This window comes from Primulina eburnea, chromosome 17, assembly GCF_022965805.1.
Source record: "Primulina eburnea isolate SZY01 chromosome 17, ASM2296580v1, whole genome shotgun sequence".
Lineage (NCBI taxonomy): Eukaryota > Viridiplantae > Streptophyta > Magnoliopsida > Lamiales > Gesneriaceae > Primulina > Primulina eburnea.
Window position 1 is genome coordinate 10,167,462 of NC_133117.1, and position 17,629 is coordinate 10,185,090.

The 17,629-nt window shown below is 33.6% G+C and overlaps 1 protein-coding gene across 1 annotated transcript; it reads left to right on the forward strand.

Annotated features, from left to right (window-relative positions):
- Positions 1-1,641: 1,641 nt before the first annotated feature.
- On the forward strand, positions 1,642-2,274 carry LOC140817849 (uncharacterized). Its single transcript, XM_073177641.1, has one exon. The coding sequence runs from the start codon at positions 1,642-1,644 to the stop codon at positions 2,272-2,274; it is 633 nt and encodes a 210-aa protein (XP_073033742.1).
- The last annotated feature ends 15,355 nt before the right edge of the window (positions 2,275-17,629 follow it).

A 17,629-nucleotide genomic window follows, 5' to 3' on the forward strand; every position in this document is an offset into this window, starting at 1 on the left:
TTGCTTGCCCAAATTTTCAAACAAAAAAAATTAAAGGTGGGCAGGGCTATGCGTAGCGCTAACCGCTGGGGATGTTGCCTGAATAGTTCGGGCAGCGGGCAATCGCCCTGCCCGAATTGTTCGGGTAGCGCAATAGGGGCTCAGGCTTCGCTGCCTGACAGGAACTTCCTTTTGGGACGTCCTGATGAATTTTTTTCAAATTTTCAAAATTTTTGGGTCAAAATTAATATTTTATGAAAATTGATCAAATTAACCATTCAAAATAAATTTTAATTAAATTATGTAATTTTCTCACTAAATAAATAAAGAAAATTAGATTTTAATTATTTTATGGTAAAAGTGTTTTTATAAGAAATGTAATTAATTTAAGTTAAATAAAAATGTTTGTTTAAGTTATTAATTATGACAGTTATTGATAATTTACAAGATACATGGTTTGTTAATAATATGTGATATTATGACATTAATATAATATTTGATATTATATTATAAAAAGATGATCGAGAGCCAAGACCAAATTGCTAAGTATATGTTATGATATTTTACATGTTGTGTTTTAATTGTTTGATAATTATTTAAAGAGTGGACCTGATTTATGGCATGTTCACACCCCTAAATTTGTATCCCGATGTGCATGAAAAATTAATGTAAAATATTATATTTAGTGGGAGATCAAGATTTAATATGGTTCCAGATCCTCGAAATGATTTTGAAACTCAAAGACATGTAAAATATTATAAGTATATGTAATATTGCATTTGCATCCCTGCATTTGTGTAGGTTTGGACACGGATACATATATGGCTCATCGATTATTGATCATCTTTTATTATTTATAATACATGTGATATATTATAAACAATCAGTATGTTGGTTATTATTAATATAACAACAAGAGTTGCATGAATCCAGCAAGCAGAGAAACAAACATGACTCAATTTTTTAAATTTAATGATGAGACATTTTTTTTAAAAATAAAATCCCTAATTTTGGATAATATCCAAAATTTAAATCAAGCTCATTAAAAAGAAAGTTTAATATTTTCTTGCCTTTCATCAACAGTGCTTGCATGACAGACGTTTCTCGCGGTCAGTGTCTGATTCTTATTATTGGAGAGGCTTGGATACCGGAAAGCTGTGGCTTCTACTGACATGTTTTATGTGAACTACGTGGAACTCCCATGACTTTGGCTCATATTCTTTGGGGATCTCATGGTTACCATCCACTAAGGTTCAAAATTGATGGGTCGGGCTCGACAATTGAAGAGGAAGGAGATCATATTATTGATCCCTCCTCAAACGTGAGACAAAATTACGTAAGGATTGCAAGGGATTGCAATTGAGCTCTAACTTTTAGAAATTCTGATCGACTGATATTATTCGGGATCATTATTTATCAATTGGACTTTGTGTACTCACTAAGTAAATAATCCCTCTGATTATCAGTTACACCTAGAAGATGTAGCTGATTATTAGTCTTTGCTCCCAACCATTTTGGATTTCCCGTTTTCCTCAGAGGGTGGTGAAAATATCAAAATACCGGGAGGTAATTCATAAAAACAAAGTTCATATTTTATGTCTTATAAAATATTTTAAGATAGTTAGTGATGTTTATTTTGTTTTCATTTTTACTATATTTATTATGTCGTCACGAAATCCTCTATCTGTTATACTTCATCAATACAAGCTAACCGGACCTAACTACCTCGATTGGCTGAGAAATTTTAAAATCGTTTTAAACTACGATAAAATACCATATGTGCTCAAGAAAGTTCCTCCAAAAGAGGCTGCTGCCAATGCCTCTGCTAAGGAATTGGCTAAGCTTGAGAAATGTTGGGACAATGATCTACAAGCAAAGAGCTATATGTTGGCATCTATGTCAAACGAGTTGCAAAGACGGTTTGAGGAAGCTGTGAATGCTGCTGACATTTACGGCCACCTGCAAGAGTTGTATGGTGAACTAGCACGTCCACTAAGGCACGATACTGTCAAAGAGCTCATTACATCATGCTTGCTAGAAGGGACCTCGGTCCATGCTCATGGAGTGAGGATGATTGATCTTATCGAGAAGTTGGTGGGCTTGGACCTTGTTATTTCGAATGAATTGTCCAAGGACATTCTATTGTTGTCACTGGCATCGTCGTCTGATGGGTTTGTGATGTACTTCAATATGAAAAAATTGGAGGCCAGCCTTGAAGAGTTGGTTAACATGCTTACACGTTATGAAGTCAACATCAAAAAGGAAAACATGTTTTCCTCGTGGATTCTTCGTTAAGGAAAACGAAAGGCCCAAAAGAAAAGGAGAAGAAACGTTCTACTCCTTTAAAAAACCAAGTAAGAAGCATGATTCAAATACTTCTAATGGGCCCAAAACCATTTTTGAGAGTGTTATCGGGCTTGATTTGTTTATTCTAGAGCCTAATTGGCCCAAAACCATTTTTTCTTTAAGTATTATTATTGGCCCATTCTAGAGCCTAATGGGCCCAAAACTTGAGCAGCAATCATCCCTCTCTCATTCGGCAGCACCAACTCGTATTTTCCGCAGCCAACTCAAAAAATTTCTCAAAACTTTCAGAAAACTCATCCCCCCCTCTCCGGTGCGAGTTCTACGCAAGAATCTTCAAGTTTTTGAGCATGAAAACGCCAAGGCACGCATGGATCCCTTTTTTCTCTACATTCACGCCAATATTATGGTGAAATATATGTAAATGCATGAGAATTTATTTATCTAACTTAGGGTTTCGTTTTTATGCAAAGATTTGAAATGAAAGTGCATCCTTTTGTTTCATTCTCATGTTTTCTTGATTATGGTGCAAGGGGATGCAAGAATTAGGACCTTAATGGGCTGAACATGTCGAGGATCAAGGTATGATAGGTGCTGGAGTCTCGAGTTGTCGAGCTTGAGAGGGAATCATCCGGATCGAGAGCTTTGTTCAAGGTGTCGGGTAGATCGGATGATAGGAGGGAAAGCTGACGGTGCAAGGGTGGCTACAGGCCTTGGACAAGACTCTGGTGGGTCTTAGTCATGTCCTGGAAGGGCTCAAACACCGCTGGTCTTGACCTTAGGGCCGCACGAGGGAGACAAGAGAAGGGAGTGTCACGATTGTGCGTTTTTGGTGGCTAGCGAGTGGTTGTGACTTGAAGCATGCATGGGGCTGTGAGCTGGGGTTAGGTCTATCCAAGAGGGTCCTAAGATGGGCTAGGAAGGGCTGGTCCAAGCGGGTTAGGTCTAGGATTGATAAAACACGAGTTTGGCGCGACTAGGGTTTGAGGATTAGCAAGGGCCAAAAAATCCAGCAGCTTGCAGGGGCTGTTCGAGGGGCTTAGTAGTCTGGTCTAGATGTTTTAAGGGCTGTTAGGAGGTGATTAAGTTGTGTTAAAAATTTGAGAAAAATTTGGTTAAGTTTCGGATCGATTCGGGTTAAAACCGGGACCCCGGTCCAAGTTTTAAAACGAACCGTATATGTTTTGGAAGGGGCTCGAGTTTACATCTAACCCGAAACCATCTCGGGTAGCCCTAGACATTGCGCCACATGCTTACTGAAGTCTTCAGGCTGCTCGTGCTAAATATTTTTTAAAAAAATCTACACTGCCCATGAAAGCGATGTTGCGCTGTCTGCAAGGGGCCGTTGGCGTTGTCCAAAACTGTTTCAAGCATAAACACTCAATTTTTTTTTTGTTCTTGATTTTCAAAAATATTTTTTATGGCACCACAATTAGTGGAACAATTTCTTTTGTGGTTAGAAATATTTATAATCAACATGATTTAAACAATTAAACAGAACAAATTATACGATTGAGAAACCTTGGCTCTTATACTATTACTAGAATATCGTTTTCTCACACCCGATACATAGCGGAATTTTAAAAATTTTAAATTTTTAGTTTTGATAATAAAAACTTTAATTGGGTGTCATATGATTCTAAATCCATCCATATGATGTTTGTTAAAAGTTTACATTTAATCATTAACGCTCGACACCAACTATTTCAGATTTTAAGTGGAGATATACCTTCTTTTAAATCCTAATGAACGATCTAATGGATGTCGTCTTTCTTCAATATCCAAGAATTGGGTCCACGATTGAAATCTTTGCTCATAGTCTATATTGTACTAGAAATATAGACATAATTTGCATTGAGAATCAATTGTCGGAAAACGGTAAGATTCCGACGGTCGCACGACAGTGACACTGTAACGCCCCAGATTCGATTACTATCCTCACTGTATCAAGACGGGTCTTTCCAGCGTGCTTATGTCCTCACTCACACGCATCTTGGGAAACTTCTCAGGAGGTCACCCATCCCAAAATTTCCCCAAGTCAAGCACGCTTAACTTTGGAGTTCTTATGTTATGAGCTACTGAAAAGAATATGTACTTTCGTGATATGAGTACTACCTAGGGGTGCAAACGAACCGAATCGAGCCGAATAATAGTAAAAAAGTCAGGCTCGAATTCGGCTCGAAATAGGTATATTCGAGTTCGAGCTCGATTCGAAGTTCGATAATTTCAAATATTTGGGCTCGAGCTCGGCTCGAAATGAAGTTCGAGTTCGAGTTCGGCTCGAAATATTCGAATATATTCGTGAACTATTTGAATTATTGCTCGGATATTAAGGTTCGAAAGCTCGAAATGCTCGAAATATTCGAAATGTATATATATATATAATTATATTATATTAATAAAATATTAAGACTCGCGAACTATTCGCGAGCTATCGAACAAAATAATTTGGGCTCGAGTTCGGCTCGAAAAAAAGTTCGAACGTGTTCGAGTTCGGCTCAAATTCGATAAGTTCGAATACGAATTGAATATTTATCGAGCCGGCTCGAAAAACTCGCGAACATGTTCGGTTCGTTTGCAGCCCTAGTACTACCAATCAAATCTTTTAAGCCCTCTTCAACTGTACAGTCCATTACATTGAACACTCTTAGAATCCCTCTCATTCTGATGTGGGATCGGTTCATTCATGTTCCCTCCACCTAGAAGCCTGCCAGAAACCGCTCATTGTCCGTGCAACCTTGTGGCACCGGCGATCACCTCCCGCCCTCTTCGGCCCCGGGCCTCACAGACACGGTGAGGTAGCAACGGCGTACAATGGTGGAAGGGAGGTCTCAGTCATGGGTTGTCCTCGAGAGGTGGTGGCCTAAATTGAGAGTTGTGAGGAGAGAGAGAATCTAGATTTTGTCAAATCTTGGTATTGATATGTTGTTTTTAATCAACCTTTGATTAAATATATTTTCCGTTTCTCAAGTGTACATGATTCTTCTAAAACTAAGAGTTTCTCCTTTGCAGATCTCATGTATATCTAAGAGGCTCTTGTAGCACCCCATAACTTTAAATGGTATTTACATATATTATATTTTATTACTAAAATTTATTAATTATTATATTTTAAATATATATATATATATATATATATGAATGAAATAACTAATATATTATATTTATATATACAGATTCATACATGCATACATACCTACATACCATCATCATAGTTGCTTAACCAACACACCACCTCCCTTCTTGCCCAACCGATGATCGAGATTTGGTCATCATAGATTGGAGATAAGGTTTGATCATTGCCTATAAAATGCACCATTCACCTCAGGAATTTCAAAAGTTCTCAGCCTGAATTTTCGAGTTTAGGGAGTGGGTCTAGTATAGGGTGGAGTGGTGAGAGTTTATAGCTCAAAGTAGAGAAAGGGGCCAAAAATATCTTTATATACCCAAAACCCTCTCAAATATTCTATAAAAATTCCACAACACTCTCAACTTACCCAGAAATATACCACAAAAGGAGGTGTCGAAAAATAATCAGCCGATTTTTCATTAAAATTCAGAAATCGCTACTGTCCAGGAAGGGAATAGTGCCGAAAAACTCGTTTTTCAGGTACTGTTTTCACTCCCATTTTTCATACTTTTCTTGATCGTATTATACCTTAGTCCAAGCATGAAAGTTGTTCATTGTGTGTCATAGTTCTCACCCATGTCAGTAGTTTCTCGGAATCGGCACCAGAAATAGTGTTTTTCGATGGTCAAAGTAGGAGTATAAGCTACTGTTTCTTTTACGTTTCTGGCATGTTTCGGCTATGATTTAGAGAAAAGTTAAAACATAAAAGTTGTAGGAAATAAGTTTTTACATCTACTGGAGAAATATGGGCCGCGCGTGGTGGCCAGACGACAGTCACGCGCCGCTGTCATAGGCGCTTGTGGTGCACGCGCCGATGAAAAACAAAAATTTCATTTTCTGAACGTTTCTTGGTATGATTCCAGGCTACTGTACAAGTTTCGTAAATTTTAGATGAGTATTGCATTTACTGTGAATTTTTAAAGGAAAATACTATCTATAAGATCATATAAACCGTTGTGTAAATGTTCATAGCCTTCAATACTTGAAAAATATATCATTGGAAGTAGCTATGAAGTTTTATAATTTTTCGACTCACAAATTATTTATTATGATTTTTGTGAGTTAGATATTAAATGTTATGCATATCGATTAATGATAAAATAATTTCAAATATGACCTATTTTGAATTTTTTTCAGTTAACATTATAAAAATAATTGTTATAGAAAATATTGTTATTTTTGGAGTCAAATATTAATTATTGTAAATTTTAAAAATATTTTTGACTATTAGAAAATAATTTTGACAAAGAAATATTAAATAAATAAATAAAATAATTTTTTTTAACTTTTAGTCAATAAATAAAGTTTATAAAGTTATATTCTTTATTTTGTAAAAAATTAGGGATAATCTATATCAAAAAAGTGTTTACTATACTAATGATAATCACATTGGTCAATAAGATTGACTTGAACTTGGAACTCTCACTCTCATCTATAGTAAGTCTCAAGGTGAGGAAATTTTTTTTTATCGTTCTTCCTATATAGCCTTTGGCATTTGGCATCGATATTATGATATGATATATTATATTCTTTAACGATATTTACTACGGATTATTGATTTCTTACGCCTGTGCATAAATTTTGTATCTTTGAATCGCGTTGATGCATATGAAATATGCCCCATCCTGAATGTCCTTTTCTATCTTACTGACTCCTTATTCATGCCGGTACTACCTTTCCGAAATGATTGAATGCTTCAATGTAACATTCTCATTGTAATATCATCATACTAGATGTGATTCTTATCAAGCTTCCACTGAATGAAGTTTTGGTTAATCATCGAATAAATGAATGAATGACTAAATGATAACGTGATTGACAAAAACAGAGCCCTGGCAACGGACTTTGGTCTAGAGATTGAGTCCATTGAATAACGTAACTTTGGTTTGGGTATATTAGTTCACTTGGCTCATTATTCTTTACTAACCATTATTTTTGTATACTCATATAACAGGATGTTGATCCTTTTGTCTATTGTATCATTATTTTAAATTTGAGTATCATATTTACCTTTATTTAATTCTCACTAAGTCCTTAAAGACTTGACCTCTCTATTTTTCTTTATCTATTGTAATTTCCAGAGCCAGGTAACCAGGATTTGGATAAAGAAAGAAATGTCGATGTATGATCCTCCAGTTGTTGTCTGGAATAAATTTCTGCAAGGCATAATAAGTCATTTAGTCTATGAGTCAGTTTGTCTGAAATGTTTACGTCATTGTCACTCTTACCGTCTACGTTAGTTTGGATATGTAAAACTTTATCGTAATTTACTAGTACTTATATGTTTCGCTTCCGCTAATAAAGTTCTTTAATAGTTCTTATTACTGCTTGTGATACTTCTAAAGAGACAGAATTCTCTTATGAGATATTATTAGGGAATGTGGCTTTCCTTGAGGTCTAGTTTCAAGACAGGGTGTCACAGGCCCATTGATTATATTTACGATTAATTATCAAACAATATTGATTAATATACAATTATAGCGGAAAAATGGTCTAGAATACTTAAAATGGACCTCAAAACATGTAAAAAAATTCGTCATGACCTCCTCGTAAATAGAACTTGCTAAAAATTTAAAATACATGTAAAATAAAAATGACTCAAGGATGACAGTTGTATTCATAAGTAGTCACACACAAGTACTGACAAGGAATAAATAAAAAAATTCACAAGCAACAGTTCAAATAAAGCCGAAAAATCTCAAAATAGCATAAAATAAAACCAAACAAACAATAACAACTTCAAAATAATCACACAGATACACGGGGCATCCCCCAGTAAATAGACTCTTGACATAAAACTGAAAAGATTTCAATATATATAAATATACTAACTGGGAGACTTCAACTTTGATAAACAAACAATATTATCTCACTCGCGAAATCCACTGGCAGACCCTTTGTCTGGTGCTACGAAACTACTCGAGTGACCTACCTTGGTGCTCAACAACACCACAGTAGTCGCCCAGTATAAAATACAGAGGTTATGATTCTGGTATGAAGTTAAACAACAACAACAATAATCATAAATCATAAAGAAGCATATAATAAAATGGCATATGCAATGCCTGAACAGAGCTCAAAACAACGAGGTAACATGAGCCGATAAATGGTACAATAACAGGACTACTGCTCGAGCAACAACGTACTCATGCAACTAAACTACACTGTCTTAATGTCGTGATGCTAACACAAACATCCACGACATAGCATATGCATTGTGATGCTAACACAAACATCCATGATGCAGCTTCCAACAACCGATAAAAATACAACAAAAATGACCAATAATGAACAACGTACGATTTCATGTGCATATCACACAAAAAATACACCTAGAAATTGACAATCATAATTTCGGTCTGATGGATAACTCAACTCGAAAGCCGCCAACTGATTCCGAAATAATAGTCTTGCGTGTCAAGAATACTTTACAACATGAGAAACATGTAACAAGAAAGATAGGGCTCAACATGCATGTCAGAATATCATGCCTTATACTAAATGCCATAAATATGTCAAATAAATGAACACATAAATCAACGAGTTATTTAACAATCCACATAAATCATACAATTCACATAAATCATGAAACAACATAAAATGTACATGAAACAAGATTTATGGGTTATTGTCGTATGTTACCTAACTATAAGATACCTCTACCGACTTTGGACAACACACAAACTCAACTTTAATCTCATCAGCCTAATAATAAGATAACAAGCCGAATAATTTCACAATTCACTAACATAGCTAAAATAACACAACTTATTTCCAAAATTATTGAAATTGAATTTATTTTACTCAAATCCAATTTAAAAATTCAATGACTAAAACTTCATCACAATATTCCTAAAAAATCACCAACTCACATATTAATTTAAATAATTATCTATTTCACAAATTAAATTCAATATTCGACTAAAATTCCCAAAATATTCAACAAGTAATTTAATTTCTAACTTTTCAAATAAACCAATTATTTTGCTAATTCTTACTAAATAATTGTCACAATAACCTCAATAACCAACGTGTTGAGTGCGATAATTGTCCCTGCTTGGTAGAGCGATCAAATCGTGGTGCTTGAGCTGCTGTGCGGTTTAAAAGATTTGAGTTGCACCATTGCTACTAGCTGTAACTTTCGGTAAAGCGACAAGCGCTCGGTCCTATAATTGGTATCAGATCCAAGGTCACGAGTTCGATTCCCATTGATTGCAAGTAGTGCAATTATTGGGAGGGATTGTTGAGTGCAATAATTATCCCTGTTTGGTAGAGTGATCGAATCGTGGTGCTTGAGCTGTTGTGCGGTTTAAAAGATTTGAGTTGCACCATTACTACTAGCTATAACTTTTGGTAAAGCGGTAAGCATTCGGTCCTACACAACGTATTAACTTCTCAATATAATCGCACAAACTTATTCGATATTAAATCCTCAACTGAAGAATTATACCTCAAACACGTCGAACCTACAACAAATATCCGATATATATGTCAATATAGAACAATTCAAACTACAAAAACAATTTAAATCGAGTAAAATACCAAAAACAATAAAATAGTAAGTGATTTCGGGCAAGTAAAACAATTTAAATGAGTAAAACAATTTAAATCGTAGCGAGTAAAACAAATATCTAAAATAAGTCGAAGTTGTTGGATATTCGATCTTCAGTTGTAGCTCATGGTTGTCGAAGCCTTGATTGTGGGCCGCTGGCTTGCTGGCTAGAGCAAGGAAGAAAAAGGCGACGGAACAGGGAGGTCGGGGATGGGTTTTCTATCTTCTTCCTTCCCTTTTTTTAATGGGTAAGCGCATGTATATGCATATAATATAATACAAACCGGTTACTAAAAATAGTAATTCATGTCCATTTATCATGGTTTTGCATTTAACTAGCACTCATGTGTTATTTTAACTTTATATGTATTTTATTTCGTTTAAATCTCCGATATCAAAATAAATATTTTTAACACATTTTCTGAATTTATTTGACAAATTTTTTTTTTTAATTAAATAACTCAATAATTATCTTAATTATGTCAAATTATCGGATAATTACATACACGATCTTACAGAAAATCTACTAATTCAGATTTGACTAGGAAATCAACAGTTTTATTAATCAAACTATCCACACACATAAGTGATCGATGAATCCCCGACTATAAAGCATCGACTCCTATGTATGTCGTAACTACACTCAATCTCGACATCTGATGACCCTCTCTGTGTCGATAAACAAGTCAAAGTGCAGCGGCAATACATAAAGTCTATATGTTATCCCGAGTTAAAGGATTAACGGTGTACAATCATAATCAAAGACTAATTAACTAGATATACGATAACCACATAGAAAGTTTGAGTAAAGGTTGTTCAATGACTCATCCCACGAGTACTCCATCTGTATTATTGGACATCTTCGTGTCCATATATAACAATGAAACCTGGCGTTATCATTACATATGTTAATCTCGAGCTCGAGTAACCTTTATCTTTATTTTATACGACTGAATCAACTAAGAACAAATTTAGAATATAAGGTATTAGTTTTCAATAATCGACGTGATATGTACGACCTTATGTAGCTTGCATGGAGATACAAATAAATTAAATGTCATATTTTATAAACACGTAAAAATATATTATTAAAATAAAGATTGTTTATTACATAAGAGTCAGTAAAAATCAAACGACAAATCAACTTGTTGAACACCTATTCTAACGATGTCAACAAGCAAAAGAGTTAGAGTAGCTTGACATACTACAATCACTCTCCGGAGAAGATTTTGTTGCTTTCTGTCATTGTTGTAGATAGATGAAAGGAAGCAGATTTTGTGGTGCTATCGGCTGTAGGAAGAAATGAGTTTGTCTCAATGGAGAGGACCGAGGTTTCCTATATAAGCGCAGGCAACCAAATCCTGAAAGGATAATCCCTATTGATTATATTATATTATATTATATTATTATCAATATTAATTGGACATTTTCTAAGGACATCCACAGTGGTGGATATAATCCAATCCACGTCATCCAAATATCTTTTGTATCTAAATATTCACCACTGTACATCATTGAATGGTGTGCCACGAAAATATCCGGTTACAAATTTGTAACCGGATATTGCTATTTTTTTTTAAATTTTATTTTCTGGGTCGTGGTGGGTCGAGTTGGGTCGCGTGTAGTGTTTTTTTTTTGGTCGAGCACGACCCAGGCGAGGGCAAAAACTTGTGTGAGACGGTCTCACGGGTTGTATTTTGCGAGACGGATCTTTATTTTCATGGATAATCCATGAAAATGTATTACATTTTATGCACCATCAGACCGAAATTATGATTGTCAAAAGTAATACTTTTCCCATAATGGGTAGGGTTGACCCGTCTCACATATTGTGATCCGTGAGACGGTCTCACATGAGACCTACTCCCCAGGCGAGACCCAAGCAAAGTGAAGAGTTTGCTCAGTTTGCTCGACCCAAGATATTTGATTGTGAAATATGAGATATTTGAGTAGAGAAATATTTGATTGATGATGTGGATTAGGGAGTCCACAAATATTTGTAAGAAATATCCTTATTAATTGTGGATGGCCTAATAAAAGTTATTTATTCATTTTTCCCAACCGACCCCGAACCCACGTGGACACATATCTTATTAAACATAATTTTTTTTATGACTTGCAACCACCAATACATTTAACTCAATATAAATTCCTTGTGTTATAGTGTTGTTTCTTACCATTTTCCCATATAAAGATGCAAAAAAGACGACAAAAATATTCCGTGAAAAAATTACAAATAGATTTTTTTTTAAAAAATAAACATACTGAAATTTAATATATATATATATATATATATATATATATATATATATATATTTAAAAAAAATTGTAGATCTTATAAGTGTTCGTAAGATGAAATGATGATATTTCGAAGAGGCATTTTACAAAATTAGAAAATAATAATTTGTTCCTCCATGTTTCATTTTCTTAAAATAAATAAAATATACGACAAATATTTCTATGAAAAATCAATCATCAATATCACTCACTTTCACATTATTTCACATTTTTATGTTTCCGAAATTTTCCTGCTTCAATCTAATCAGCATATTACATTTTGTACAAATCATACCAAAAATGAAAAAAAAATTGGATACAAAAAGTGACTTGATTTCTAAATACACAAATGATAAAAAGTTATAAATAAACACCTGAATAGTACTCTTTACAAGAAAAACACTTTTTTCTATTCATTGTCCCAAAATATATAATTGAATGAAGCAAACATATGAAAGACTTCAATTTTACAATATTTTGTAACGACTCACTGTTAGGTAAGATTTATTTAATGAGATGAGACTCACATTAAATATAATAATAAATAAAATTGTAATCCCACATCGGAAAGTTTACAAAACTGAATGATGGATTTAGTTATAAATAGAGTTCAATTCCTTCAGTTATTGTATCCCAAAATCAAAAGTTTTCAGCTTTGATAAAAAGAGAGTGCATAGAAAAAAAAAAAGATTTTTTTCTTGAGTGCGGGAATTCTCTTGTGTGAGTTAGAGAAATTATTTTCTCGGTATACTCGGGTTTGAGAGTGTGATATATTTAGTGTATTGGTGTATACATTTGTTGTAATATTTCTTCTGGTTATAAAAGTTGCAGTGCTCCGTGGACGTAGCCTATATTGGGTGAACCACGTAAATCTTTGTGTTCTTGTTGGTTATTTTATTCCGCAATTTGGGTATTATATTATCATCGTGGTCGGCATCGCTTCAGTGTAATTTCTCAACAACTGGTATCAGAGCTTTGTTGTGAAAATTTTTAAGAATTCTGAATATGCTTTGTGGTTGCAGCTTTGTCTGATCTTCCACATTAGAAAAGATTTTTTAGATTTTTTTTGCTAAGGCTAGAGAAGTGATGGCCGGAGATTATGGATCGGGATCGAGAATCAACAAGTTCGACGGAACATATTTTATATAATTACATTTTCCAACTTTTTAATGAAGAGTTTCACCTTGAGTTTTGATGTATTTATTTTCTCTAAATTGATATTATTAGTATTATTATATATTTTAATTAGAACTTGGTATAAATATTTTTTAAAATGTTCTAAAATATAATTATTATTTTTTATTATAAATGACAAGAAATTTGTTTTTTTTTTTAAAAAAAATTTATCTATTAAAATTTTGATAGAGAAAATAAAATATGATTTTTAAATATATTTTTATTTATTTTTTATTAGTAATTGTTGTTCTAAACCAAGATATCGATGACAATAGTAAACAAATCAATTTAACTGCATAAGATTAAGAGTGAGCAAGATTTCGGTTAAACCGAATTAATCGACCGAACCGAGCCAATTCGAATATTTGGTTAGGTTATTTCGGAAATTCGGTTTCCAAATTTAAAAAATTCGGTTATATCAGTTAATTCGGTTCGGTTACGGTTTTCAAATTTTGAAATCGGTTAACCGAATTAACCGATATAATACATATTTATATATATTTTTTAATTTTAAATATTAAAATCGATATAATATGTATTAATTGTATTCAAACAAAACTTATACATTTGTGATGTGTGTGATTTTATGTTTTTATATATTTGTAGATAGTTGTGTTTAAGAAAAATTACATATATAATTAAAGTTAATCACAAATTTTTTTAAACTAATCGGTTAAACCGATTTTAATTCGATTCGATTTTCATCGGTTATGAAAATTAATTCGGTCAATTCGGTCATGACTAATTATTTCGGTTCGGTTCGATTATGGCTAATTCGATTCGGTCGATAACCGAATCGACCGAATGCTCACCCCTCCATAAGATTATTTCAAATGGTATATTAATCATTTCGGATATAATAGTAATTAAGTATTCAAATACTCGTAATTAATAATTTTAATAATTAATTACTTAAAACAAAAATAAATACTAGTTGATTACAAACAAGAACATTGAAATGACTTCCCTAACCTCCGAATTCTTTAAATATAGCCTTTATCACAAAAATTATATGAAATACTTATATATTTTTGAGACGATTATCCAACAAAACCCAAGACATTGAAAATATATTAAGTTTTCACTTATACATAAAGACAAAAACTGGTGTGAGACGGTCTCACGAGTCGTATTTTATGATACGAATCTCTTATTTTACTCATCCATGAAAAAATATTATTTTTTATGTTAATAATATTATTTTTTATTGTGAATATCGATAAGATTACCGTCTCACAAGAAACATACTCCATACACAGTCGATCAACCCATCTCCCGATAGTTTCTTCTTTACCACTCTCGATACTCTGTTTTATTGTTTGGTGCTTGAAAACAGAGCACATCCAAACTTACACACCAGAAACAATCTAAACGCATAGATAATAATATATAGATCTTTAAATTTAAATACCAATAATTTGAGACTCGAAACCATGCATAAACAAATTCCTTACTTACAAAAAAGAGAACAAGTGAAATGACTTCCATATCCTTAAATTTAAAAAATTTAGCTTCAGAACCACAGTCACCGCTTCCCAGAGCGGCGGCCCAACTTCCCATCGCCACCACATCCACCAAAAAATCATCCAAACCGCCGCGGAGACCACTATTTTCTCCGGTGAACTGGGAAATCTGCCGGACAAGACACAACTGGAGCACAACAAACTCTGTTTATTTCCATATAGTAAAACCAGAGCACACACAATACACTCGAGAACTGTCCATATCAAACCAGCTTACACAAAGAAACGAAACAGAATCACATATAAACACGAAGAATTTTATTGAAAAAACAAGCAAGAGTCTTAGCTTCTCGTCTCGTCACCGCCGATCGAACACGTCAGTCCCCTCTAAGAAGCGCGCAGAGAACTCGAAAGCATACTCCAACATTCTAAACAGGCTTGAGAAGATTCGGCGCTTCGCGGCCCCGCGGACGGGGATGGGAGGAAAAAATGGGCTGCGGCCCAATTTGATGATCTTGGGATCGTCGGAAAATGCAAACGCCTTCTTCTTCGTTGAACTAGAATCGAAGATTTTGTTGATTTGTGCCATTATTGTAGGTAAAGGAAGCAGATTCTGTGGGGAGTTTGGGCTGTTGGAAGAAACGAGTTGAGCGCAATGGAGAGAACTGAGGTTTCTATGTAAGCGTTGGCAAGCAACCAGGTCAGGATTGTGATCGGACTTTGATTATATTAATAGGACAAATTTACCATTACAATTATTTTCTAATTAAATAACTTTATTCATTTTATCCTACCGCCCTAACACCACGTGGACGCATATTATTTGTCTCTTTACGTTTTTATTACACAAAAACTATATTTCTTTGTGTTACTTTTGTAAAACAAATTTTGACCTAGACATTGGTTGTGAAAAATTATTTTTTTGAGTCGAAAACATTATATTTTTTGTAAATATAAATCATAAAATAGTCTTACATATAATCTAATTTTCATATAAATATGATTTTCCATATGAAGATATTAAAACTACAACCAAAATATCACGTGAAAAAATTACAAATATTAAAATTAATTAATTTTATATATTTATTTAAAAAATACAATTAGAGTTCTTATTAAGTGGTAATGTACGATGAATGAGAGCATCTTTGTAGCAATGGATGTATACGCATTAGTGTGAAGCCGAGGACGACGATAGAGATGTTAGAATAAGTGTCTAGCGAGTTAATTTATGGCTTCAATTTTATCAACTTTAATATAAAAACAATATTTATTTTAATAATATTTTACGATTTTATCCTATTTTGACATTGATTTTATTTGTATACTCATGCCAGCTGCATGGATAAAGTCCTTGAATATATAATAGATATCATGAGTTTTTCTCTCAGTGTAAGATCATTGAACTAATTAGGAAGTATACAATATATTCTAAACAGGTTCTTAGTCGACTCAAAGATACAACACATATTTATCGAATTCATATGTAACTCTCGATATAAAAATGGTTGCTAATTTGATCGGAATATATGAAGTGAAGTGACCGTACTGTATACTAGTCATAACTTAAGGTTCTTGCATGCACCATGATCCATAGAAGCTCTTACCATGATCCGATGTGTGTAATCAGACTTGAGTTCTAACATTCTTAATCAAAGGATTTATGAAAATAATTGGGCTAATTAGAGTAAGCTCAAATAAGAATAAATCTTATTTTGAATCACAAGAATGTGTGAACTCATGGCTAGCTGTATCCCTGAACCATTGAGGGTCACATAAGTATCGGATTCTGTGTCCTCGTTGAGATAGTCAAGTTCTAGGAATTGAGTTTGGTGGCTGTAGTTTGACGGAGATCAAATAAAATACTTATAAAAGACTTTATAAGTTTATTCAATAGAATGAAAGAAATAAAGTTAGCTTAAGTGCTAATTGAGCAAAGAGACTGGAACTACCAATTTTGGTGAAAAAGTTCACAAAACTGGCAACTGCAAAAAATTGATCAGTAGAAATTTTGATCTTCGACATTTTCTATTTTCACTATATGAACAAAATTTATATCCTTGATATATTTGTGCTGTCAGATCGTCGATAGGGGTTGTAATAAGTTCACGATTATTTATTTAGTGAATTTAAAATTTGTTAATTAAATAATAATATTAGTAGTAATGACTACTAATATGTACAAAATTCTCATAAGAGGGGTCACAAAGTTTTCGATTGGGGACTTAATTTGATGATCAAAGGAGGGAGATATGTTCTAAATGATTTACAAGACCCACTATCTCCGCTTGAAATGCAGAATAGTTTAGAGCTAGCATTGAATACGAAAAGGTAACAATTATAAATGCCCTATGGATGTTTAAATTAATACGACACAAAAAAAAAGAGTTTCGAACGTCGAAACCAAAATTTGAAAACTTCAACTGTGCATTATATGCAAGAAAAAAATACTCCAACAGTGTTATCAGAGTCAATGTTTCTCAATCATATGTTTTATCTAAATCACGTTGAGTAGTTTATTTCTAACTGCGTTTGAAATTCTTGAAAAATAATCATTCCTGCAATGTAATTTTTCAAAACAAAATAAACATTTTTTCACGACTGCCCGGAAAATTTCCATACAGTGCGCGTGCGCAGCCGCTGCACCGGACAGGTGGCGCATTGCTTGCCCAAATTTTCAAACAAAAAAAAAATTAAGGTAGGCAAGGCTGTGCGTAGCGCTGACCGCTGGGGATGTTGCCTGAATAG